The sequence below is a fragment of the Notamacropus eugenii genome, chromosome 1 (assembly GCF_028372415.1).
Source record: "Notamacropus eugenii isolate mMacEug1 chromosome 1, mMacEug1.pri_v2, whole genome shotgun sequence".
Classification (NCBI taxonomy): Eukaryota; Metazoa; Chordata; class Mammalia; order Diprotodontia; family Macropodidae; genus Notamacropus; species Notamacropus eugenii.
Window position 1 is genome coordinate 176,791,870 of NC_092872.1, and position 26,602 is coordinate 176,818,471.

Genomic DNA, 26,602 nt, shown 5'->3' on the forward strand with positions numbered 1-26,602 from the left:
TGTCTATACCAGTCATGCCAGTCTTCTCACCATTCCCTTCATTCATGTCATCCTGATTTTCACTTCTCTGCCTTTCTCCATGTTGTTCCCCAACTCCCCATATTACTTTTTTCTTTTTATTTAATTACATTTTATTTTATTTTTAGATCTGCCTTCTCATTCCCCCATCGCCAATTGAGGAAGCAAGAAAATCAAAACCCCTGTTAACGCATGTGTAGTCAAGCAAAACAAATTGTCCCCTTGGCCACATCCAGAAAAAGGTCTTAATCTCTGCAGTATCTTTTCCTCGAATCCTTCCATGAACTCTGACCACAGTGCCATTAGAATTCATTATTGGACATTTTACCCTAAATTGTCTTATCATTGCCTTATTCTTTCATATTATCTACACATTGCTTGTCTCTGGCAATGGGGCAGGACCATGTTTTATGCTTCCTTTATAGCTTCTATATATTAGGTGACTGAAAATACTTGAAGGAATGAATGAATATCTTAAAAATATGGCGAGTTCAGACTATGATAGTCAACTCACGTAAGGAGATGAATACAGTCTACTAATATTTTGAAATATACCTTTGGATTCCTTGTGTAAGTGATCTAACCTCTCTGGGCTTATGTTTCCAAATCGGTAAAATTGAAGGGATTCTACTAGAATCAGTCAGTCAATAATCATTTATTACTATCAGCCCTGTGCTAGCTGCTGAGAATGTGAAGACAAAAAATGAAAACATCCCTGCTTTAAACCCAACTAGGAAGTTGGTACTTGATACCAGGGGCAAATAGGGAGCCAGTGGAGTTTATTAAGTAGGGGAATAGTACTGACCTTGTCACTTTGGTTCTGGAAGATGGATTAGAGGAGAGAGTTAAGGCCAGAGACATCAGTTAGGAGCCCTTTGGAGTAGAATAGTCACAAGGCAGTTTGGACCTCAAACAATGGATTCAAGACATATGATAGAAGTACATATGAGTCAAGAGTTGAGAATAATGGTGAGATTGTAAAACTGGGAGTCTAAAAAAGATGATGAGCCCCCCCCAAATAAGGATATTCAGAAGGCGTGAATGTGAAGAGGTGGGAGATGAGTTCTCTTTTGGACACATTGAATTAGAGTTTCAATAACCAGTTCAAAAGGTTCAACAAAGCAGTTAATGACACAGTCCTGGAGTTCAGGAGGAAGATTTGGACCAAATGTGTAGAGCTGAGAACCATCTGCATAGGGATGATAATTAAAGCCCTGTAAGTTGATGAGGTCACCAGAGCAAAGAGGGAAAAAGGTGTAGGAAAGAGCCTTGGATTACTCCAGGTGTATGCTGGAGCCAGCTTAAAGGAGCTCACAAGAGCTGATCATTAAATCTTCACCTTGAGTATTTACACCTTAGAATTTGACACATGCCACTTGATTTACTGTTTTGTTGATGATTGAGATTTCAGAAAGTGATGGGAAAATGTTAATAATGCAGATTAAACTTGAAAGTATATCCTGTGTGTATTTTTTGGGTGCTGTGTTAAATATTTAATGCAGATTAAATTTAAAAGCATGTCGTGTACATTTCGGGGAGCAGAGTGAGAGCAGATTATTAGACATTTACTGCCATTGCACAGTTAGGGGGCATGATTATGGATAACGATCCAGACAGAGACTGAGAAGCTATGGTCAGGACAGGTAGGAGGAGAAAATAGTATCACAAAAACCTTGAGAAGAGAGACTTTCCAGGAGGAGAGGGTTGTCAACAGAAGAGAGAGGTCAAGTAGGATGAGGACTGGGGCAAAAAAAAAAGCCAGTAGCAAAACATCAGATTTGGCAATAAAGAAGTAATTTTGGAGAAAGCCACTTGGGCCCCTATTTGGTCTAAATTTGAGCTCCTATGATCCTTCAGACTTCCAGGTTCCTGTCGTAATGATAACAATAGCAACAAAATACTCCACTTTATTATTTCATTCAGGGACTATTCACTTTGGGACTAGAGTTTGTGTCAAAAGGCAACTGTTCATCTTTGAAGGTCCAGCTCAAACGTCACTTCCTTCATGTAGCTTTCATGGTCTCCTTTGCCCCCGTCTTATACCTTCTTAAATCAGGTGATTTTTCTGTCTCCTCTAAATCATCCTAATGTTTCCTTCTTCAGGCTCTTTACATGGTCTGCCTTGTAGTTTAGGGTGTGTGTGTGTGTGTGTGTGTGTGTGTGTGTGTGATCACCTCACTTAATTGTAAGCTGCTGCAGGGCAGGGATAGTTTCTTATTCATCTTTCTTTGGCCCCTCCAGGGTAGTACAGACTTTGCACATGGTTACTAGGTAAATATTTGTTTAATAAATGAATGAATGTTTTGTTAATGGGTTTTTAGTTTCTGGTAGTTCTGTTGGTGGTGACAGGAATTGAGCTGACAGTGCTAGAAAAAACTGAAATCCTGGTTTATTTATCGAACTTAGAAAAATAGCAACCATTTCATGGTAATTATTCTCTGAAGCTCTGTGTGCCTGTTAACCTCCTTAACTCTTCAAAACATGTCTTTGAGATAGATAGGTGGCAGGTATTATTCCCATTTTATAGATGAGGAATCTGAGGTATAGGAACTGTTAATTAACTGACCTAAAGCTATGTGGCAGATCACTATTATAGAACCCTGGGGTTAGAATCTTGAGTCCAAGACAGGACCCAAGTCTCCCACCCCATTGCCTTGAGTCATCTAGGATCTTCTTGAATTTCTTTTTTTGTAATGTGATACTAGGTACACCTCCGAAGGATTGTAGTTGCTTTAAACAAGTATAGTTTTGCTTCTTGAACACAATCCAAGTCCTGTCACCAAGCTAAATAGAAGTACTATCTCAAGGATCCCTTCTCCAAGGAATCACATCCTGATTATTAGCTAGCTACGAGTGTGCGTGCAGTCAGTGCAAACTCATTCGTGTAGCTTGAAGAATCACTCAAGGTGCGTGTCTTTGTAATAGTGGATGCATCTGCTGCATCCTCACTAATGGACAGCCCAAACATGCCTATCAGGCAGAGTCCAGTCAGTATCCTTACTTGGATCTTGAATGGCCAAAAGATGCTTCTAGTTCTGTCATGGACAGAGTCTGGATCATGGTGGACACCAGAACTTTTAATACTGGTTTAAAGCATATGTGAATGTCTAATACTGATTCTGGAAACTCAGTTTAAGAAGAGGTGTGATGAAAAAAATGACAATAATGATAACTTATAGGTCCAGAATGCTTTAAACATCTGCTTTATGTTTTTAGAGAATGGAAGAAATATTAAGAAGCTGAGTGAAAGGATTTAACTTTAAAAAGAGTGTTCCATTTTAATTTCCATGTGCACCTCTAGTCCTTTAATTAGAATTTTGAAGTTTTATTTGCCTTTCAATATTTTAGTTTTACTTTAAAATGTAATGCTACTGTTCTTCAACCCGGTAGGATTCTGTTGACTCTTGCTTATTGAAAAAACACTGAAATTAGAAGCTTTCTTAGCCACTATAATTAGCATTCATATTTAATAAACGATTCAGATGAGATTATTTCCCTAGATGCTTAATTACCATCATTACCTCTTCTTAAAATGGGTTAAGTTAGAACTGATCTGAGTGTAGCTTATAAAACACGGGTTTGGAGATTAGAGTTGTTGATAAATTTCTTGGAAATCCTGAACGAGAATTGAAAGCTCCTGAAATGAAGTGACCAGGTTACATGATATTCAAGACAGAAAGTCCTGTTCATAAAGGAAAGTGGAATTAATCTCTCAAATATATATGAATCTCAGGGCAGCTATGTGGCACGGTGGATAGAGCACTAGGCTGGGAGTCAAGAAGATTTCTCAGACACTTACTAGCTGTGTGACCCTGGCAAGTCACTTAACCCTGTTTGCATCTGTAAAATGAACTGGAGAAGGAAATGGTAAACTCCTTCAATATCTTTGTCAAGAACACCCCAAATGGAATCATGAAGAGTCAGACAGGACTGAAAACGACTCAGCAACAAAATGTATGAATCTCCTAGGCTAGAGTAAATAAAGAGCTGCCATTTGTTAATAGGAGCCATGCTGTTCTGGCATAGAACTTTCTCTATACATGAGAAGCTCTCCTTGAAGACCCTTATGAGTTAATCGAACAGTAAGCATTTATTAAGTATCTACCAGATAGGTGTCAGGCATTGACACACAAAGAACGAAACAATCCCTGCTCTGGAGAAGTTTGTGTATAAAGGATGAAGTATATTGAAGAACCTAGTCATACCCTCTCTTCTGAATCTGTGTGTCTATCTGCCTCTCTCTGTGTGTCTCTGTTTCTGTCTAATCAAAATAACTTGAGTTATGCTCCTGGCTCCTCCCCTTCCTAGTCCATTGACCTTCACCTTAATCTGTCTGAGACAAAGTCTGACCCGTAAAATCTTTACCTACCTTACAGGGGAACATCATAAAAGCATAGATTTAAAGCTGGTAAGGACCTTAGGAGGAAGTGTGATATGGATATGAGGGATTATTATTATCATTAGTATTCATTTTACTGATCATTTTCCCAGGCTGCAAATAGCAAATATTAATTAACCAACTATACACAGCAAATTATACTCAGAGGGAAATGAATGCAAGAGGAAAAGGAAATATTGAATCTCTTATTTTTGTAGTCCTTTTGAGAGAAAGAAAATGTAAAAAAAGAAATCCCAGATAAGGTAATTTATTGTTGTTGTGTTCATCCTTTGTTGCCGAAGAAGACCATGCCATCAGAGAAATGGTGACGTGACATGCACTTGACTTTTAAATATAAGCTAAGAATGACCTAGTCTTAATCGTGATGTACTCACAGAATCTGGCAGATTCTCAAGAACTGAAAAAGATAAAGAATAAACCCAGAACACATCCTTCTCATTTGAGAGCCATTTTATCTGTATTTGAAAAGGCTTGTGACCCACTTGGCTTATAAGTGATAAATATTTGTATCCCAACAACTTGTGAGGACAGTCTGCTAAAATGTATGGGGGTCACAATCTGGATTGGTGGGGGGGGGGGTACCCATTCTGATGAAATCCCTCCCTGAGCCTTGGAGCTGAAGCAGGTTGTGGAATAGTCCTGCTGTTTATAAATGACCACTGGGACACTAGGTGTGTTCAGAACAGCCAGAGGGCAAGATTTCTGATTCTCCAGCAGCTTACATTGAAAGCTTTTCATGGAAGTCTGAACTGTTGGAATATCTGTCAGATGTATAAGGATGTCAACTAATTGAACTATATTTCTGTTTTGACATCTTGTTAGGTAAAGGCAATCTTTTATTCATTATTTTTTAACCTTTGATTTAAATGTGTATGATTTTCTACTCATCACATGTTTCCATAACAAAGTTAAAATAGATCTGTTACAGGAGAGAAAGTGATTAATTAATACTACCCCACATGCTCTTGGGTTTGCCTCTTTTACAAGGAGCTAAAAGCTTTTTTTCACCAGTTTTATCGTTTGAGGATGACTTCTTTGAGGGATTATGCAGAAATACTCCAGTCAGCTGCACACCCTGTTACCTCCTGTTCCAGTCCTTCAGATGAAAACCGAAGGCTGCCTAGTTCTTGCCAGCTTTGTATCTCCAGGCATGCTAATATGTCATCCTCATTCAGAATAAATCCTGGAAATGAGCAAGCTGTAGAGATGTGAAATTCTATAGTGAGAGTCACTAATTATCACTGCTGAGGCACCCTGATACATACTCTAAGGGCAGGTTTCCCAATTCTGGGTAACAGATTCCCTTCTTCCTTTATGTTCAGAGGATCTCAAAACACTTTTGAAATAAGCACTATCTCCATGTTTCTGGAAGCAAGAACTAAAGCCCCCAAGAGGGTAAGGTAGTCATTCTGTTAACCAGTACCACAAGTGAACCCAGTGTTTTTGTACTCCATTGCCTTCATCCTGTCCCTGACCCAACAGAATGCAATTCTCCGAAACTGATGTGTTGTGTTCTTAGGTCCAAACAGACTGTGTACTGCTTTTACCACTCCTGGTAGAGTTTCATATCTGACAGGTCTCCTGTGAGGGCTTTTTCTATTTAATAATTCATTTCATTCTTTAGACCTTTTTATCTCACTGGAGGATTGGAGATGAAGGGAAGGTCTGAGAAATTCAGCTTAAACTTAAATATTTCTGAAACTTTGTCAGTGAGAACTCTACCCACTTTGGACTCATGCCTATCTTTACATATTTGTGTATGGACAAAGCACTGTGGATTGTGTATTGAAAAGAGCACTGAACTGGGAACTGTTGAGCTGGATACCACTCTCAGCATGGTCATTGGCTCTGATTGGTTTGACCTTGGTCATTTCACTTTGTTTCTCTTCATGAAACAAGGGGGCTGGATGATACCATCCCCAAAGATCTCTATCTTAAACATTCTTTTATTCTTATAAAGTTCTCAGCTCCCTAGCACAACAGTGTACCAGATGTGTAGCAAAAGAACATCATTCAAATCTCAACTCCAGCACTACCTACATGGCCTTGGGCAAATTATTTAACCTTTCTAAGCCTCAGTTGCCTCATCTGTACAGTGGGAATAATAAGACTTTGCCATTACCTACAAGACAGCAGTGTTGTGGCTCTTAGTAATCTGCTATGTTGTCAATAAGACTTATTGAGTCGAATTTATAAGTTTCAAACTCTCCATTTGGAGAATGTTACAGAATCACACGGGGTCATATCTGGGGTCCATTCTGCCCCAAATTCTGTTTTCTCTTGAGTGGTAGGTAAAGATAGTAGGCCTGCCCTTCATGAAGTTCACTTAAAAGATAAAGACTGTACCCCCAAACTTCCCTAGGTTCCCTTAATAGATCTCTCCTTCTTGAAGCAATTTGTATTCAGCCTTTGCCACCTCTTTGAGTAATGAGTTCCATATGTTTACTACCCGCTGTTTAAGTAGTATTTCCTTTTGTTTGTTCTAAAACTACCTCTCTTAAAGCTTCAAGGGGTAGATGTTCCCTAGCTCTAATATTCTGGGATGTGGCAAAGTAGTCTGGGCTTTACCCTATCAATACCCTTCACGCTTTTATAGGCTTTGATCATATTTCCTGACTCCCCACCTCCTACCTTTGCCTTTCTAGACTAAAAGAGACTAATTTTTTTTTTATCTGCCCTCACACAAAAATCTTTATTCCCTTGATCTTTTTCATTACCCTTCAAACTCCACAATGAGAAGTATTCACAACAACTAGACTTGCTTGGAACAACAGGGGCTGCAGGAAAACAGTTCTCAGGAGTGCCCTGTAAGAAGAGTTATGGGGTTTACAGGCCGGGATTGAGGAGGCAGGGTGTGAAACAGAACAGGTAGATTGAGGCAAATGTGATTTACTCCCCCAAAAGTGAGATACCTTTGGTGATTAAAATGAGGTCATGAATCTCCATTTGAGTTTGCATTGCAAACATTTGCATTGCAGTGATACTTCACCATAAACTACATACAGCTGCCTGCCAAACAGCTTCCTCTCTTTCTCCAGCTGGAAAATAGGGAATTATTGTAGCCTACCTCTGTGCTCAAACGCATTAGCACTTAAAAGCAACACAGTTGTAATCCTTTATCCGATTTGCTCTAAATGGGGCATCTGTAACACTTACTCTGAAGAGTTTACTCTTTGGATTCTGAGTTACATGTAAACCTAGTCTATTTCTAATAAAGAAATCTATTTCTGTTTCAGCCATATGTGTGAGCTGCTTCTTTGGGTGCAGAGAAAATTCATTTGATACATTAATGGTTTCAGGCACCAAATTAACTATTTATTTTCCTATGCTGAAATTGATCATATCCTTTCTGCTCGGGCTTTTAAAAAAGAAAACACCCTGCCGTTCTTTTCACTTTGTGCTTGTTGCTTTTGCAGGCTATCGGATGCACTCTGAACTGCAGTTGTCAAGGTTTCAAACCAGGAAAAATACACCACCGGCAGTGTGAACAGTGCAGACATGGATGGGTGGCACACGGTAAAAAAAACAAAAACAAAAACAAAAAAACCACAATAACTTTGTATAACTTTTTGCTTGTGATAAATCAACTCGTTATTCAGTAGCTAGTTATATAGTTTGGGGGATTATTTCCGTCCCTTGTTTATTCCGCTCCCTTCCTGTATGTGGCAGTTTAACTTCTCATGAGCTTCAGTAGCCCCTATGAGGAAAAGGAGGGAGAGAAGAATGTAAGACCTGCCCATTTCACGTCTTAGAGAGTAGTTCCTGTTTAAAAAAAAAAAGTTTGGTGGGAATGAACAGGAAGTAATTGGGTTAAACAAAATTGTAAAACTATTAATAGCTTTTAAACAATTGAGGATGGACTTTAGTTTAAGTGACTTTACCTCTGAACTGAGATCACCTCTTTAAAATGCTTCTTATGTCTGGTTTTCAGCACTAAGCAAATTGAGGATCCCAAATGTGTACCCAACTAGCCAAGTGGAGATAGTCCAGTCCAATGTGGTTTTTGATATCAGCAGTCTCATGCTCTACGGGACCCAAGCTATTCCCATTCGCCTTAAAATTCTTTTAGATCGGCTTTTCAGTGTTCTGAAACAAGAGGAGGTAATCCAGATTCTTCATGCCTTGGACTGGACTCTACAGGATTATATTCGTGGATATGTGCTCCAGGTACTATAGAATTGACAACCTAGACTAAGAATTGTTGGGGGAAATACATCTCATGGAATGCGTCACTTGTGCTTGGTTTCAGTGTCCTAGAAAATTTACCTTAATTTTCATATAGTGATCTTAAATATGTAGATAGAATTTTATCTGGCTGTAGCCTACATTTGCCGGACTAACAAATCTCCCCAAATTAATCTGTGTGTGTGTATGTGCTCACACAAAGTGGGCACTGCAACTAGATGGAAATGACCTTTTATATAAAGTAGTATTATGATCTTACATTATGACATAGATCAATATTTAACGATCTTGATAATCCTGCTTTTTAGTGTTCAGATTAAAAATATGGAATCAATTACCTTGAACCTCTATCACATGAAAAATTTATGATGTTACATTCCTTATCATCTTAGAAACTCTTACATGCACTGTGAAAAATCTCAGTAGGCCATCAAATACATGTTCTGTGATAAAATATTTATTATAGTTATTGGGAAAAGTTAGGCATAGCTAGAGTTTGAAAGAACTCCAACACTCTAGTGTAATTACAACTGTGCTTTGTGAACACTGGCAGCAGATCAATACAGGTTCATTTGTTTTCTGATGTCAGTTGCTTGAAAGATTATTAAGCTTTCAGTGAAATAATACTTGAGTTATACATCTAGGCTGATTGCTCTATCTTTTCTCTTAGTCTTAGGTGCTGCTGTTGTTCCAATTGTGCATATTTTAATTTTGGTGATGAAATTATACAAGAGTTTCTAATAAATAATTACTCTTTGGGTCATGACAGCCGAATAGTTTATCACTGGGTTGGAACAAAGAAGGGAAACAAGGATACTTGAGTTATCTTGGGTTAGACTTGGATGTTGCCATTAAATAGCTACGGTGAATGAAGGGAATCATTTCTTCACAAAAAGAACAGTCCACTGATTTTTTTTTTTCAACTAATCTTGTATTCAGGATGCATCAGGAAAGGTTTTGGATCACTGGAGTATCATGACCGGTGAAGAAGAATTGGCCACCCTGCAGCAGTTTCTTCGTTTTGGAGAGACCAAATCCATCGTAGAGCTAATGGCAATTCAGGAGAAAGAAGGACAGTCCATTATTGTACCATCGACAACAACTAATTTGGATATTCGGGCCTTTATAGAAAGTTGCAACCAGAGAAGTCCTAGCCTTTCTGTTCCGGTGGACAAAGTGAACCCTGGCAACCTTCATCATTTTGAAAACCTCATCAATAACATGGCTTTTATGCTGCCTTTTCAGTTCTTTAGCCCAGTGCCTCCCCCACTGATAGGTTCACCACCAGAGAGACATGTGATTGAGCAAAGTCAGGACAGAAGTAATGACGCCAAACATGATATCCAGATACCCTTTTCTGAAAATGGCTTCTTAACTCCTACTTCTGCTGCATTTCAAGTCAAAAATGAACAGTGTATAAACTGTCCAGATGTCCTCCCCAAAAGTGAAGATGATGCCCATTTCAGTGATTCTGGTTCCTACCACACAGTCGCAAAGCTGGAAATGAGCCGGTTGTCCCCAGAGCCCAAAGGGAAAGCTACTGAAAGAAATGGCATCGGGCCAAAGAAAGGCCGGGTTTTCTGCACTGCATGTGAAAAGACTTTCTATGATAAAGGGACCCTGAAAATCCACTATAATGCTGTCCATCTAAAGATCAAGCACAAATGCACAATTGAAGGATGCAATATGGTGTTCAGCTCCCTGAGGAGCCGGAACCGACACAGTGCAAACCCAAACCCGCGGCTTCATATGCCCATGAACAGGAACAACCGAGATAAAGATCTGAGGAACAGTTTGAACATGACCATCCCTGAGGAGGGCAAAAGAACAGGCTTTCCTGTGTCATCACCAGACAGCAGGCCCATCCCCAGTTATATAGGACCATGCACTGACTCCAAAGTACAGTCGGCCTTTCCCAGTATTGGGCAAAATGGTGTGCTTTTTCCCAACTTAAAGACAGTGCAGCCTGTTCTTCCTTTCTACCGCAATCCAATCACACCAGCTGAGCTTGCTAACACCCCAGGAACGCTCCCCTCTCTGCCTCTGGTGTCCTCCTCCATACCTGAACAGCTGGCTTCCAATGAATTGCCATTCGATGCTCTACCCAAGAAAAAATCTCGGAAATCGAGCATGCCTATCAAAATAGAGAAGGAAGCAGTGGAAATTGCCAATGAAAATAGTGATGCCCTCAGTTCAGATGAAGAGATGCCCTTGCAGGTTGTCAGTGATGGAGAGCTAGAGACATGTGAGCTCAGGGTGGAAAAAGAGGTCATTGACCAAGCAGAGCAGCACCCACACTCGGCCAGCTTATGGAAATCTCTTTCTGAGGGAGGGAGGCCTCCCAAACCAGAATCGGTGATTGAGACCAAACACTTAAAAAAAATATCCGAGCAGGATTTGAATAACTCAGAGAAAGAGACTGAACAAAACCCAGTGTTAGCCATTGTGCCCAGGGAAGCTGTGTTCAGTGATCCCAAACAACACACCAATGTCTTAAAACCAGTCATTGAGCCTCTGCCCATGTATGCAAAAGAACAGTCCAAACACCAGCTTCCCAATTCTGACTGCGTGGAGTTGCAGCACCACTTACTGACTGGGGGATTTTTAAATGCTTTGTCCAACCGGGGGATGACTCTTCCTTGTTTTGAAGATGCTAGAGAGAGAGATCAGGTCAGTCAGCATGCACTAGGAAGACAAAAGGAAGAAACTCGCTTTCATTGTGATATCTGTAAGAAGACCTTTAAAAACACTTACAGTGTGAAAATTCATTTCAAAAATGTGCATGCCAAAGAAATGCATATCTGTACAATTGAGGGTTGTAGTGCAACCTTCCCTTCCCGCAGAAGCCGAGACAGGTAAGAAATTTGTAAAAGGTCTGATTTATTGCAGTCATGATAGCAACCCATTTGAAATGTAACTACTTGAGAAAAGGGGCCTTTTTACATTTATAAAAATTTCTTTAATACTTTATTTTTTCCCCAGTTACATGTAAAAAGAATTTTTAATGTTCATTTTTAAAACTTCGAGTTCTAGATTCTCTCCCTTCCTCTGTCCCTGCTTCCCTCATTGAGAACGTAAGCAATTCAGTATAGGTTATACATGTGTAGTCATGCAAAACATTTCCATAATAGTCATGTTGTGAAAGAAAACTTAGACCAAGGGAAGTTAAAAAAAAAAAAAGAAACTTCAAGAAAAATAAAGTAAAAAAAATAATATGCTTCAATCTGTATTCAGACACCATCACTTCTTTCTCTGGGGATGGAGAGCATTTTTCACCCTAAGTCCTTCAGAGTTGTCTTGGATTGTTGTATTGCTGAGAAGTGCTAAGTCATTCGCAGCTGACCATCTTATAATGTTGCTGTTACTGTATACACAGCACATTTCACTTTGCATCAGCTCATGAAAGTCTTTCCAGGTTTTTCTGAGAGCATCCTGCTCATTCTTTCTTATAGAACAGTAGTATTCCATCATAATTACATACCACAGTTTTGTTCAGCCATTCATTAACTGATGGGCATCCCCTCCATTTCCAATTCTTTACCCCCAGAAAAGAACTGCTCTAAATATTTTTGTACATGTAGATCTTTTTCCTTTTTTTATTTTAAATCTCTTTTCGAATACAGACCTAGTAGTGCTATTGCTAAGTCAAAGGGTATGCATGGTTTTATACCGAGAGCTTATTTTCTATGGATTATTTGAGTACCCTTTATAGAATATAATTATTGAATCACTTCAGCAAACATTTTATAAACATCTACTTTAAGCAAAGGGTTCACTATCACATTGAAATGGAATGGGGCAGGGAGTACAATGTGCAACAGAAGAGTTTCCAGACTACTAAAAATAATGATCAGAAGGAAGAAATGTATTTATCATTTTTCATGTATTTCATAAAACTTCTGATCTCCTCTGAGTTCTCTTGGGGACAGTGTTTCAGAGTCGCTGTGACAGGAATGGGATCTCTGAAGACTTGTCAAGTTAACTCAACTTTACTAAAGACAAAAGGAACAAGATTATAACTCAGGACACATGACCCTGTTGGATGGGTTGGATATGAAGCTTACCCTCTAGCATCACATGGGAGCCAAAAACAATGTAAAGAGTAAAATGTGAAAATACGCTATGAAAGGTATCCTTAGGGAGAGCTTACTTTGTAGCCTGGAAAGGAGAATCAAGAAGGGGCTGGGGCTATGAGTGTGAGCCTTGAAGGAAGGGATTTTTCATTTATAGAAACTTATTTTCCTTGGTGTGATCAGATATTTTTCAAAGCAGAGTAACTTTAATTGATAAAGGCAAAAATGTGAGGATTCTACTGAGTACATGTTGAGGATTGATTTTTTTTTTTTAATATATGGCTTATGGTTAGATAAACTGAAAGAAGGAAAACCTGTAGATGACTAAATTTTGGGTTTTGTTTTTTTGTTTTTGTTTCTGATACACAAACATACCAATTTCCCTATTTATAAAATTCAGGGGCTGTAATATAATATACTGTTGTATGTAGTATAATGTCATCTCTTAAAGTCTCATCTCATTTTGACTCCTGTGATTCTGAATTTGAAGATAACCAGTCTTTTAAAAACTAAGCAGCCTATAGACCATATCCAATCCATCCAATAGGGTCATGTGTCCTGAGTTATAATCTTGTTCCTTTTGTTTTTAGTAAAGTTGAGTTAACTTGACAAGTCTTGAGATCCCATTCCTGTCACAGTGACTCTGAAACATTGTCCCCAAGAGAACTCAGAGGAGATCAGAAGTTTTATGAAATACATGAAAAATGATAAATACATTTCTTCCTTCTGATCATTATGTCTTGATGTAGCCTATCCATTAATTCAAGAAACATTCACTGAGCATCTCTAAGTACTATTGGAGATACAAAACTGAATTTTGTTCTGTTTGTCTTTGACTCTGGTCAAGGGCAGGTAGTCCCTGCCCTCAAGTAGAATCTAGTCAGAGAGAGAAGTGTGTATAGATAACTGTAAAGCAAGACCTGATATATAGTAAATGCCACAAGAGAAATGCAAATGCTGAGGTGTTGGGTGCTGAGAAAAGAAAGAGATCCCATTTGGTTGGAAGGATTAGGGAAAACTGAATGGGTCATTAGATTGTAGCTCGAAGAATTTTACAAAGAAGGGCATTACAGATTGAAAGATTAGCATGGGGTGGGGGAATGGTGAGACAATGGGAAGTTTGGGCTAGTTTGACTTGAAGCCATGGGGTAATTTGAAGTAATGAAAGGCAAGATTGGAATGTTTGGGGCCAGAATCTGGCAGGCTTTGAGTATCAGTTCAAAAAGTACAGTAACATGTCAACTTCCATATCTATAAAATGAGAATTATGTAGTTCCAGATAGCTCTTTTAACTCGAGTTCAAATTGAATTTCAGAAAGCTTTCTAGAGGGAGAAATTAAGAGGGAAATAATGTTCAAGTCCTAAAGACATTTCTTAACGAAACTCTTGAATGGAGCACATGAGAATATATTATTACTAATAAAACACATGCTTTATTCAAGTGTCGCTGATTTCATAAGCATGACTGTCTCTACTATACTCCAGTACACTGTATCAATGAGTTTCTGTAGCTGAAAAAATTTATAACAGAAGATCAGATTTGAAATGGACCTTAGAGACCCTCTAGACCAGGCCACATGAAAACAAGCATTCTCTCTATGACAAACCCAACTTGAGTGCTGAGGGATAACCTACTCCCTGCCAGCACAGCCCCTCTATTTATAGATAGGAGCAAATGCGTTCTCATGAATGAGCACAGTGGTCTCAGAGCAAAGAAAATACACAGAGAAGGTAGAAAAAAAAATGGAGAGGGTTCATTTAGTCATTCAAAAAAGATCTTTTGAATGTATGTTCCTACATCACATTTGGTGCTGTGGGGATCACAAAGAGCAGTAAGAAATAGTCTTGATGAGATTAAAATCCTTATTACATATCATTTTTATTATTTTGTACAACATCTGCTAAATTAGTAGTCACTTCATTCAAAAGGCTTTTTTTTTTAATTTCATGTGTTTGTCCTTATTATAAAAATAAGCAGGCCCCCATTTACAGGCAGGATATATTCTGAAAGTTCTTTTTGTAGCAACAGTTAGGTTGCACAGTGTATAGGGTGCTAGACTTGGGGTCAGGAAAATCTGAGTTTGATTCTGCCTCAGATAACTCTTGGACAGATCACATAGATGTGATCCTGGCAAGTTACAGAGGAAGAAACTGAGACTGAGAGAGACCTCCTCTGTACTCCCTTCCAGCGTTATCAAGAGGATCAAATGAGATAAAATTTGTAAAGCACTTTACTAACTAACCTTAGAGCACTATTGAACATTGTCAAGTGTGTTGCATTAGAGCACTGATTTGGAGTCAGAGGACCTGGGCTAATATCCCAGCATTGTCACTTACTTGTCTTGGGCAAATTAAGTCTCATCTATGAAATGGGGCAACTGGACACGATGGCCTGAAGGGGCCCATTGGACTCATCGTTGATTACATGCATTTGGGATACGTTGTTCTATACAAATGCAATTTTTTAATGGTGACTAAATCCCAAAGTTAGTCCCACAAAACTTGTATCTACTCTTGATAATAGCAACAATGGCCATTTTTATAACTCTGGAAGGTTTATGCAATCTAATCCTGCCAACTCTTGGGAGGTGACTGCTCCAGCTATACTTATGCCCCTTTTTACACATGAAGAAACCAGCTTTGAAAAAGGAGATGTGGTCCAGGCTCACCCAGCTAGGAAATGTCTGGAATCGAATTAGAACCCAGCTCTTCCTGACCCCAGGTCCAGTGCTTCTTCAACTCCTCCACAGAATCAGCCACATTCTTGGTTAAATATACTTCTGTGACCTAACAGTAACCTAATGACCATGTGGAGCATTATTTCTGTGGGAAAATGAAATCCACAGGGATTGCAAAAGGGAATGCAGAGATACCCCCTGTCAACTGACTGTCACCTTCAGTCCATAAAAACCAATTTAACAACAAAAAGAGTAATGATGTACATCGATGTAGCCCATTTAGGTTTTCAAAGTGTTTTATATACCTTGTCCCTTGAGCCTCACAACCCTGTGAAGTTTGTACTATTTTTAACCCCATTATTCTTATAATGGATCTGAGGCTGTTAAAATGGTGAAGTTGTTTGCCCAAGGTCAACACAGGTAGAATATGGGATAGGATTTGAACTTTGAACCCAGGTCTTTCTCACTTTCCCTCCAGTGTTATACTACACAGTAGTTTCTTCATTTATAAAATGAAATTGTTGCATGAGATTATCAAAAGTTTTCCCCGTCTTTAAAGATTGGAACCTTTCCTTCTTTGCTTTTGCAATTTTAGTAGCATCTGTGCTTGGGCCACAAGTTCTGGAATCAAGGAAACTTAAGTTCAGAATATACTGGGATGACATCTTTGGCCCTGAGTTCCTCATCTATAAAATGAGGGGGATAGACTAGAGATGTCTTTCCATCTCTAGATCTAGGAACCTAAAAGGGAGAAGGAATTTCTTTTCCAGCCTATCACCCCTTTTCTACCTGTTTTCCCTTCCAGTTCAGTTACAATGGCCTCCTGGAAAAAAAGAAAGATGGTGGCTAAGGGAATATCTTTGGGTCACTGGGGAAAGCTCAGCATGGGTATAGCTTTAATATGCATAACATATTTAGAAGTGAAGGGGGGAAAAGGAAACATGGTGGCTAAGGAAACATCTTTGGGTCTCTGGGAAAAAGCCAGTATAGGCATAGCATTAATACATGCAAGATGTTCAGAAGTCAAATGCTTGTACCTTGAGTGCCTATATTTAGATTCTCTAGATGGGTGCTTCTTAGGTAGTTGTAGTTCACTTGGTATCTTGCCGAGCAACTTGTACGCAGTCTCCTCTACGTGTAAGACTGTTGTCCATTTATGCAACAAAATATACTTCCTCTTTCCACTTAGAAATTTGGTGGAAAAATTTAGTACAGTTATAATTGAAGTACTTACAGAATAAATGAGTAATTTTCATTTCCTGGTATAGTCATAGAAATAAACAACATTTATGGATTAAAGTGCAGAAGAGATATTGAACTTTTTTAGAACTTTGTGGCATTGACTTTATTTCTGGACCCTGTGAAATCTGATGCAGTAATGAGACCTGCAGTTTCGTAAGCTTCAAAGTATCTTATAGGCTGCTATGACATGGAATCTTAAAGCTAGAAGGGGATCTTCTAGTCTATCCCTGTTAGATGAGGAGTCCAGAGTCACAGTGGGTCAGTTAACAAACATAGGCATTTATCATGTGCCCGTCAGTACAATCCAGTCCAGTATGCCAAGGACTGGTGAACATTTTCCCTGAGAACATTTTCACCACAGCCTATAGGTTTCCCCCTAAACTGTGACTTCATAATGACATTGATGATTTAAGGTTTTAACAACTCACAGTCTGTTGATGGCTAATTTTCTTTTCACTATTTTAGACACAGTTCAAACCTAAGTCTTCATCAGAAAGTTATCACCAAAGATACCCTGGAAAGCAATGACAACCCTTTGGGGGCAACCTGCCTTTTGAAAGATATGGCTAAGGAGGTTTATCAGGATGCAGCTTTCAAACAGCATACTCCCCAGACTTCAGTCATCTTCAAAGGAACCAACCGGACTGGGAGTGTCGTCTATCCAATCACCAAAATCCGAGAATCCTGTTTAGAGAGCTATGGCTGCGGTCCTACCAGTGAGGCCACCGTCCTTGATTTAAGCACTACCTCCAGCATGAAGTCCGAGAGCAGCACCCCTTCATCTTGGGACTCCGATGGAGGGAGTGAAGAGGGCAATGTAGCTCTGGAAGACAGTGATGAAAGCTGTGAAGGGCCAAGCCTGATCCCCAGTGAAGATGGCTACCCAATTTGCGCCCTCATGGAAAAGGCCAATCACAGCTTTTCAAACCTTCCCTCTGGTTTGCCAATAACTTGTCACCTCTGCCAAAAGATATACAGTAATAAAGGAACCTTCAGGGCCCACTACAAAACTGTGCACCTCCGCCAACTTCACAAGTGTAAAGTACCAGGTTGCAATACCATGTTCTCATCAGTCCGCAGTCGAAATAGGCATAGCCAGAATCCCAACTTGCACAAAAGTCTAACCACATCTCCAAATAATCTCCAGTAACAAGATGGGAGACTGAATTTTCTTTTGATAAGCTTTAATTATTTCAGATAATAAAATAGTAAAATGAAATGTCTCTAATTTTCTTTTCCTCCATTTTGGCCAAGCCCACAGGGCATACCCTGGCTTTAAACCACTATTTCATTTGACTTTATAAGTTTCTAGAGGCTGGGTAGTGTTTAAAACAAACAAAAAAGACACAAAAAATAATAATATGCAATATGGAAGGATGGTATTGTGGTGGTACCATCTAGTATTACTTTCTCTTAAACCTGAAGTATTATTCATTGAGAATATAGAAGCCTGCAGATAATCCAGCTGGTCCCAGTTTTGTTTACATATTACCTTGGGGAAGCACTGGACCAGTGGACAGTTTGGGATCCTGAATTTAGAGAGGGAGTGGAGAGGGTGAGATTCATGGACTATTAAGGTAGACTTGCAGTATTAAGGACCAGATTTATGTGTCCTGGGGACTTAACGGAATCATTGAGCACAAGGACCTGTCCTTAAAGATCCTACTTTGAACTTAACAACTCCTTAATAATTCCAAAAGCCAGAATGTGGGTTTAGGAAAATGACTTGGAGACTATTAGATGAGACTGTCAGGTTATTTGGAATGGAATGGTCTATTTCTATTCTAAGGTGGCCTCCTATTTTGCTTTAGAAAACATTCTCAGAGAATAGTGTTGACATATAAAATGCCCTTTTTGGGTTCCTGATTTGTAGCAAAACACATCCTAGAAGTGGATGAAAAAATTCCTATGTTAAAGTGCACTTTCTGTAAACTACTTTTAGGAAGCAATCAGCATTTTTTTCCTGCCTACTTTCTCTCCCTTCCCTGCCACCCCCAAAAAAGCACTCCCAAATTGGTAGTTATTTAAGTTTTAAATTCTACACATGGAGGATATATACACCCAAAAGAGGTGCTCACAGAGCAGTGGTAGATGTTTACAATTTGGTTATCCAGGTAGGAAAAGGTTTAATTTTGCTTAATAATAGTTAAGAAAAACATTGCATTTCTTATTTTTGGTTCTGAAACCGAGGTGATTCACCTTGTTCTTTCTGGTCATTGTAATCGACAGTATTCTGCATTGTGTTCTGTGCACTTACTGGTATTGCATTTTATTTAAAAGCATTTTGATAATATTTAATTTGTGGTTATGTCCTATGAGTATTGTATGTGTATATATGTTGTGCAACAGTATACTTGACTGAATCCTTCCTGGAGAGCAGGAAAAACACTAAAACTAGATTTTGCAAAACCACTGCTTATTTTCACTTGGTAAACTTCAATTTGTTTTGGTCACCTGTGGTATACAAGCATGATTCTTATAGCACAGTTTGTATATATTTAAGTGTTTTAGAGTATGTGGTTTTGAAGATTTGTTTGGATTTTCACCATAACTGTATCTCTTAATCTTGATACATTTTTTGGATGTATTAAGATTAGGTAGAACTTTTTGAATTTAGTTGGTAGAAAGAACAGTGCCATTCTGTGTGTTTAAATGCTTAACTTATTCTAAGATATATTCAATACCATATACTATCCATTTCATATTCTTAGAAAGGAAGCCAAATCAGACCAATGAAATAAGACCTTATGAAATTTGGGATTGGCAGGTGTTATACAAGTCTGGAGAGAAATGAATTTCATATTCAGAGTATAACTGAACCAATCTTTTATATTTCCAGAAGGCTAAAGTAATGGTAAACATCCATTAAGAGAACATTTGGTCCAAAGAAGAGTCTTATTACTCTGGCCTTTTGGTGAAAAAGCCAATAACTTGGTACCAACTATTTCAACTTTTTTTTGTAAGTGTGATTGCTTAAACTTTAAGGCTCTGTTTACAAGTCAAATGTGATGTATCTTTCAAATATTTGTTATACACAAACCATTTTTTTCACTGTTTTCAAAAAAGGAGCGAAATTTGTATACCCTTTGCATTTTTTTATGAGTTAATAAAAATATATGACACTTCTTTTGCTTTAAAATGAATACATTTTTAGAACAAATTTCATTTTGCAGTTTAGTTTTAGAAACTACATGCTTCGATTAATATATCCCATTGCATGCTCAGTAGGTTTATGGTAATTAAATATACGGTATCATGATTGCTGCTACCACAGCCACAGTATAATTATGGAAATTAATGAGTTAGAGTGTCAATAATATAGTAATGTTTTCTATTGGTATATTGACTTTTTACCTGGGAAGATTTGGGCTGAAATGATTCAGCTGTTACATGCTGTCATGGTAAATAATGAATACAGAGTAATGTTGATAGCATTTTGTTTCATTTCAGATACCAAAAGCAACCAAGCAACCACTGATTTTTGTGAAAGATTTTTTTAGATGAATCTTTTTTTTTTTAAAGAAAACTTACATATGTGTAGAACTTTGGAAATTCTTCAACTTCCTATATTCCTTCAACTTTGTCCTTCCGATTTATAAATCCATAAACACATGTACTTAATTCTCTCTCCTGGACCTACTTTCCAAACTGAGAGTAACCAAATGAAAGCCTTTAGGATTGTTGGGGTTTAGACCAGTACCTAAGAGTAAGTATGATTCCAACATAAGAACATAAGACTTTGAGAATTCTACTATCCAAGGGATTAAATGATGAGATTGTAGCAAACAAATATCTTAGAATATCTATATATATAATCACAAGACCACAGGTTTGGTGTCATGGGATTCTGGAGGTCACTTAATTCATCCCCTCATATGACGGATGAGGAAGCTAAGACCTAGGAACTTAGTTAAATGACATCTGCCTGAGGTTGTACAAGTACTAAACCATGAATTATCTCCAGGTCTTCTGATTCCAAATGTACCAGTGCTACTTTCCAATGCTCTTGAAGATCATAAATCCTTACCAGCTAACATCAGAAACTAACTCTAGTTTTCTCTTCATTTTCGTTCCCAAACTCTGTTGCCCATTTTTGTTAAATGATATTTCCCTTGATTATTCTGCCTTCCTGCCCTACTCATTGGCCATATTTTCTTCCTTTGCGGTGATATGGATCAGCCCTCAGAGATGGTCACCTTACAAACCCTTCTTTCTAGATTTACCCAAACCACCTACTAAAATGGGGGAAGAAGCAAAAGGCGCATGGCAGCTTGTCCAAGAGACGCTCTTCCATTTCCTTATTGAATCTAGGACTTTGACACTTACTTTTTTAAAAGAAGCAGTTTTTTCTATTACAATAAGGAAAAGAGTATCATAGTATTTGCAATTATTTCATTGGTTCCCACTAACTTAATACCATATCAACTATAGGTATAGGATATAAATTGTAAAATTAAAAAGAAAGTTGAGATGCTTGAGGCCCTCTGAAGCATGTTCCTTCTGGTTCTAGATCAGTGAACCTATTATCAAGTAACCCAATGTATTAGTACCTTCTGTGGGCAGAGCACCAGGTTAGCCACTGGATGAGATCAAGCATTTAGCCAAGATGCATCCTCTGTCATCATGGAACTTACTACTCTAATAGGTAATATGAACCTAGATAATACATAATAAATATATTAACCCCAAATGAAGTACTTTGTAAGATGCAAACAAGAAGAAAGAATCCTTATCAAATTGGGATAGGGAAGAGCTCAGGAAAGGTTGTGGAAGAGGTGAATTTTGAATTGGGCCTTAAAGAGTGGACAAATATGCAACAAATGGTGAAGAAGGAATGACTAAAATGTCCAGGCATAAGGAACAGCATTAGCAAAAACTCAGAGGTAGTGGGCACAGGGTGAGTTTGGAGGACAGATTGGTACAATTTAATCAGAACATAAGAGTACAAAGAATATTGGTTCAAGCTTTAATTGTAGGGTGGGGCTAGATCGTAATGGATCTTGTATATCAAGCAGAGGTATTTGAAACATTTCCTAGTCAACAAAAAGCCACTGAAGATTTTAGAACAGGGAAATGAAATGATCGGATTTATGCTTTTGGCAGATTGGGTGGCAGAGGTGTAAAGAGGATGGATTTGAGTGGGTGGGAAGGGACTGGAGGTGAAAAGACTATTAGGTTATTCTAACAGGCCCAATAGGTGGTAATAAAGACCTGTACTGGGTTGGTGATTGTAAAAAGAGAGGTGGCATGTATGAACAGTATTTCAGAGATGGAATCCATCAAGTTTTAGTAACTGATTGTGTAGAAGGAGAAAAAAAGATAACACTTAGGTTCTGGACATGAGACTGGATAGAAGGTGCTGCCTCTGACAGAAATAATGAAGTTCTGTGAGAAAGAAAGAAGTGGGTTTAAGGGGAAACATGATAAGCTCAGCTTTGGACATGGACTTTTGAGATGCCAGTGGGAAATCTTAGTAGAGATATCCTGTGGGCTCTGAGAGATTAGGGTCTGGGACTCTGTAACAAAGAGCTTATGAGTAGATATGTAGATGTAACAGTCATCTGCCCAGGTAGGGTAGTCAACTATATGAATGAATGCGATTGTTGAGAAGGAAAGTAGAGAAAAGAGGGGAAAAATCAAGCATTTATCAAGTGCCTGTTATACGTCAAGCAATTATTTTTAGGTGGTAGGAATACAATGACAAAAATAAGACAGTTTGCCTTAAAGGAATGCATATTTTTATTAGGGTGAGGGGAAATAAAGTGAAAAAGAGATAAAGTGATTAGAAGAGTAGATATAACCCATCTAATCTAAGCCTACCATCTTGTTTTTACAGCTCGTACTCTCAAAGAAGTCTAGAGTTCATAGAATGTCTAAAAATCTCTAGCTTCAACATTTCCTCCGCCAGTCTTATATTGTGCGTGGGCACACTAATATCTATAACCTAGTTAGAATTAGCCAAGTCTCAACTTTAACTACATTGGATCTTCCTACCTACTAAATAAATGCATCAAGTTTTGTCTCTCAATACCCAATTGAAATTGAAAACTAGACTCAAGTAAAAATATGATGGATCCTTGCTCCACACTTAATTCCCATAATTTTTATTGTCCAACCAGTTATGCAACTATTCAATTTTCTATCAATAGACATTTATTGAGTTCTTACTATATGTTAGGCACTGTGTTAAGTTTTAGGGTTATGGAAACAGATCAAAAAGAAAAACAGCCTTCCCTCAAGAGAAGGTTACATATTAATAAGGAAATCAATATGTAAATAAATAGGTACGTAGAGAGGTAACCTTAGAGGCAAAGACTCCAGTGGCTGGAGGGATCCAGGTCTTCTGCAGAAGGAAGCTGAGGATGATGTCAAGGTAGAGCTGAGCAAGAAGAATATTCCAGGCATGGAGGACAGGTGGTTCAAAGACACTCCCCGCCCAGAATAGAATATTGTATGTGAGAAACTTCAAGCAGGCCAGTATTACTGGACTGTACAATGTATAAAGAAAAGTAAGGTGTGAGAAGACCAAAAGGATAGAAAGGAATCAGATTGTGAGAAGCCTGAAATACTAAACATAAGACTTTATATTCCATCTTGAAGGTAATGAGGAGCCACAAGTTAATCGAATAGGGATGGGGTAACTTTCCAGAAAATCACTTTGGCATATATGTAAAGGATGGTTTGGAGTAGAGAGATTGGAGATTACTTAGAAGACTCTTGCAGTGGTCCAAGCAAGAGGTGATGTGGGCATGAACTGAGGCTGTAGCCGTGTGAATGAAGAAAGAGAAAGGGACGCATATGAGAGATGTTGTCAAGATGGAAACTACAAGATGTTAATATTTTAAGAGGGATGTCAATCTAAACCTTAGGCTTGAACTTTAAGATTGTTTAAATTCTATGTATGACCCAGTTTCTAAAGAAGCCAGTTAATAGGGAGAGCTAACAGAAAAAGAAATGAAGAAATGGGAAAGATGCCTTCCTTTTGAACCAACAGCAAATAGAGGAGTCTACAAACAAGAATACTGACAACTATAGTTTGGAGTTGCAAATGGAAATCATTTTTAAAATTAGGAAAAGTAATCAGGCTGGGAGCCAGAAGACAAGGGATTGAGACTAATCCAGCTCAGCTACTTTCTGGTTCTGTTGGGTCATTTCAGTTGTGTCTGACTCTTCATGACCCCATTGGGGGTTTGCTTGGCAGAGATACTGGAATGTTTGTCATTTCCTTCTCCAGCTCATTTGACAGATGAGGAAACTGAGGCAAATGGGGTTAAGTGACCTGCCCATTCTCATCACAGCTACTAGGTGTCTGAGGCCAGATTTGAACTCCACAAGATGAGAGGAGTCTTATCGATGTCAGACCTGGCTTCCTAGCTGCCCGTTGGCTCTGTGAGTCTGGACAAGCCTCAGTATCTTAATGTGTTAAATGAGAGTTTGAAGTTAGATGGCCTCTGAGGTACATTCCAGATAAAAAATTCTGTTTCTAATGAAGAGAATGGAAGTCTTCTGAGACAGAGATGATGATATCCAACAGATTCTTACCCTGTGTTAAGAAGATGTAATGAGTGGAGGTGCTGGGAGTGCTGCTTGTTACCCCCTGGGTTATCTGGAGCAGTTCAAGACAAACCAGGGAGCTCAGTGGATGCAATGCTGGGACTGGAGTCAAGAACATCCTAGTTCAAATCCTGCCTCAGGTACTAGCTGTATGATCCTGAGCAAATCCTTTAACCTCTGCCTCAGTTTCCTCATCTGTAAAATGGGGATAATAATAGCACCCACATCTCCCAAAGTTGTGAGGATCCAATGAGATAAGAGTTGTAAAAAGCACAGTGCCTGGCACATCCCAAGTGCTCTATATATTAGCTGCTCTCATTACTGTTCTTATTTGTCTTTCCTAGGTTTCAGTTCCTCCTCTATTAAATGAGGGTATTAGCCTAGTTAATCTCTAAAGTCCCTTCCTGCTCAAAAGCCCCTTGACAGTTATAGCAGACTCCTTTTTTTCTACCACATTTGGCTATAAAGGTTACCTTTCTTAGGTTTACATTATGTTCTTAAAGACAAGCCCAAACAAGCTGTACTTTTGGTTTAGAATGGAGTTCTTCACCTTTTTTGGATCATGGACCTCTTTGGCAGTCTGGTAAAGCCTATGGCCCCTTTTCTTAGAATAATGTTTTTAAATGCATAAAACAAAATACAAAGGATTGCAAAGGGAAATCAATTATTTTTATATAGTTGTCAAATTTTTTTAAATATTCATGTACCTGATACGATCCAACCTCCTTATTTTATAGATAATTAAATTAAACCCAGAGAGATGAATGATTTGTCCAAGGGCATGCAGGTAGCAAGGAACAAAGTCAATATATGACCCCAGATCCTCTGACTACAAAGCCAAGGCTCTCTCCGCTCCATTTATAATTTCTTCATGAGCCGAAACTGCTATAGCCATAACTAGCCTCACGTGACTGGGGCTTTACCCAAGAATGCCAAAATTTAGAGAGTAATCATGATAGTGCTTTGAAAATTTCACAACTGAAATTATCACCTGGTTAGCATGAATAATTAGCCCAGTGGATACAGGCAAGGGGAACTTCGCAACCTGGCACCTAGCTGTTGTGTCCTGGGATGGCTTCTTTGCCACTTAGTGTACCAGAGTTTAAATTGTACCCTGTGGGATGCTGTCTTCCCTGTTCCCCATCCCTATTCCCTGCCTCCCCTTACCCAAACTGAAGTTGTCTTGTACCTCACCCCCAATCCCCAAGCATGTGGTGCTTGCCCCAAGGGATAAGATTTGCTTTTATCAGATTCAGTTAGTAGCATACCTGAACTTCTGATGTTCAGAAATGTTAGCTATCTTGCATAATTTTTAAAAAGAAAGAGAAAAATACCTTACCAGGGGCTCTTAACTTGGGATTCGTGAGCCCGTCTCTTAAAATATTTTGCAAACTGCATTTCAAAATAGTTGGTGTCCTTATTTTATGCTTTTAAAAACATTCTCAGAAGGGATTGATAGTAGTACCTAAAGGGGTCTATGATAACCAGAAGGTTAAGTACCACTGTCTCAATCAACTAATATTTGTTGACCACCTACTATGTGCCATGCTCAGTGCTAAGCCCTAGCGACGCTATGCTAAGCTCTGGACTGAGGAAAGATTAATGTAATTCCCCGCTCCTACATCGGCTGAGACTATTGAAAGTTACTGCATATATGACATGCATCAAAAAATAACTTTAGGGTGTTTGAAATAAAGATTCTAATACTTGATTGTGTGGACACTGTCATTTAATGGAATAAGCTGGCTAGGAAAATAGAAACTCCCTTCACTCATTGCTCTTCAGACTTCTTTAAGGTCCAGGGATAATGATCAAACAATCAACATTTATTAAGCTCCTGCTATGTGCTTGGTGTACATATATATATACGTATATGTACACACATATATACATATACACACATACACATATGTACATGTATATACATACACATATATACATATGCACATACAGAGAGAGAGAAGCACAGATATTCATGTGAAGCTGGTAGAGTTGTGACCATCCTTGCTTTATAAATATCCAAATGATATTGCCTTTCCTCCTTTACATGTAACTTTAAGAGTAACTTCATGAATGTCAAAGAACTGTGATTTCATCAGCGGGATAGTCCCTCCACTGAAATACACTACAACCCCAGCCAAGTATTTGTGAGGTTTTGTGGGAGAACAACTCATCATCCAACAGGCACCCTGGTGATGAAACTCCTAAATTATTAGCCGTGACAGTCCTCAATCTACGTTTGTTATCTGACTCCTACTTAATGCCTTTTCAGCATAGGGGGACCTGCCAGAACCTGGGACAGCCTTCAAGAATCCAAGGTTACCACCATTGTCACTTGGAGATAGCTGAGGAGGACTTTTAAGGGATTTTTTAAAAAAGTTTTTCTTTTGACAAATCTTTTTCAGTATTAATGAAAAAGAGCATAACATGTATTAAGCACCCACTATATATAT

At 38.6% G+C, this 26,602-nt stretch overlaps 1 protein-coding gene and 1 long non-coding RNA gene across 7 annotated transcripts in view; one reads left to right on the plus strand and one right to left on the minus strand.

Moving 5' to 3' along the window:
* Positions 1–19,720, plus strand: part of BNC1 (basonuclin zinc finger protein 1) — a 178,870-nt gene extending 159,150 nt beyond the window's left edge. For all 5 annotated transcript variants that reach the window (XM_072619539.1, XM_072619531.1, XM_072619556.1 and 2 more), the window contains exons 2-5: positions 7,834–7,933; positions 8,349–8,584; positions 9,542–11,457; positions 17,061–19,720. In XM_072619539.1, coding sequence (XP_072475640.1) covers positions 7,834–7,933; positions 8,349–8,584; positions 9,542–11,457; positions 17,061–17,745 — 2,937 coding nt within the window. In that variant the 3' untranslated portion in view covers positions 17,746–19,720. The remainder of the gene's footprint in view (positions 1–7,833; positions 7,934–8,348; positions 8,585–9,541; positions 11,458–17,060) is intronic.
* The window catches only part of LOC140510745 (uncharacterized), a 39,174-nt gene continuing 21,615 nt past the window's right edge, over positions 9,044–26,602 (minus strand). For both annotated transcript variants that reach the window (XR_011969360.1, XR_011969361.1), the window contains exon 4: positions 9,044–9,649. This is a non-coding gene — a long non-coding RNA (uncharacterized lncRNA). The remainder of the gene's footprint in view (positions 9,650–26,602) is intronic.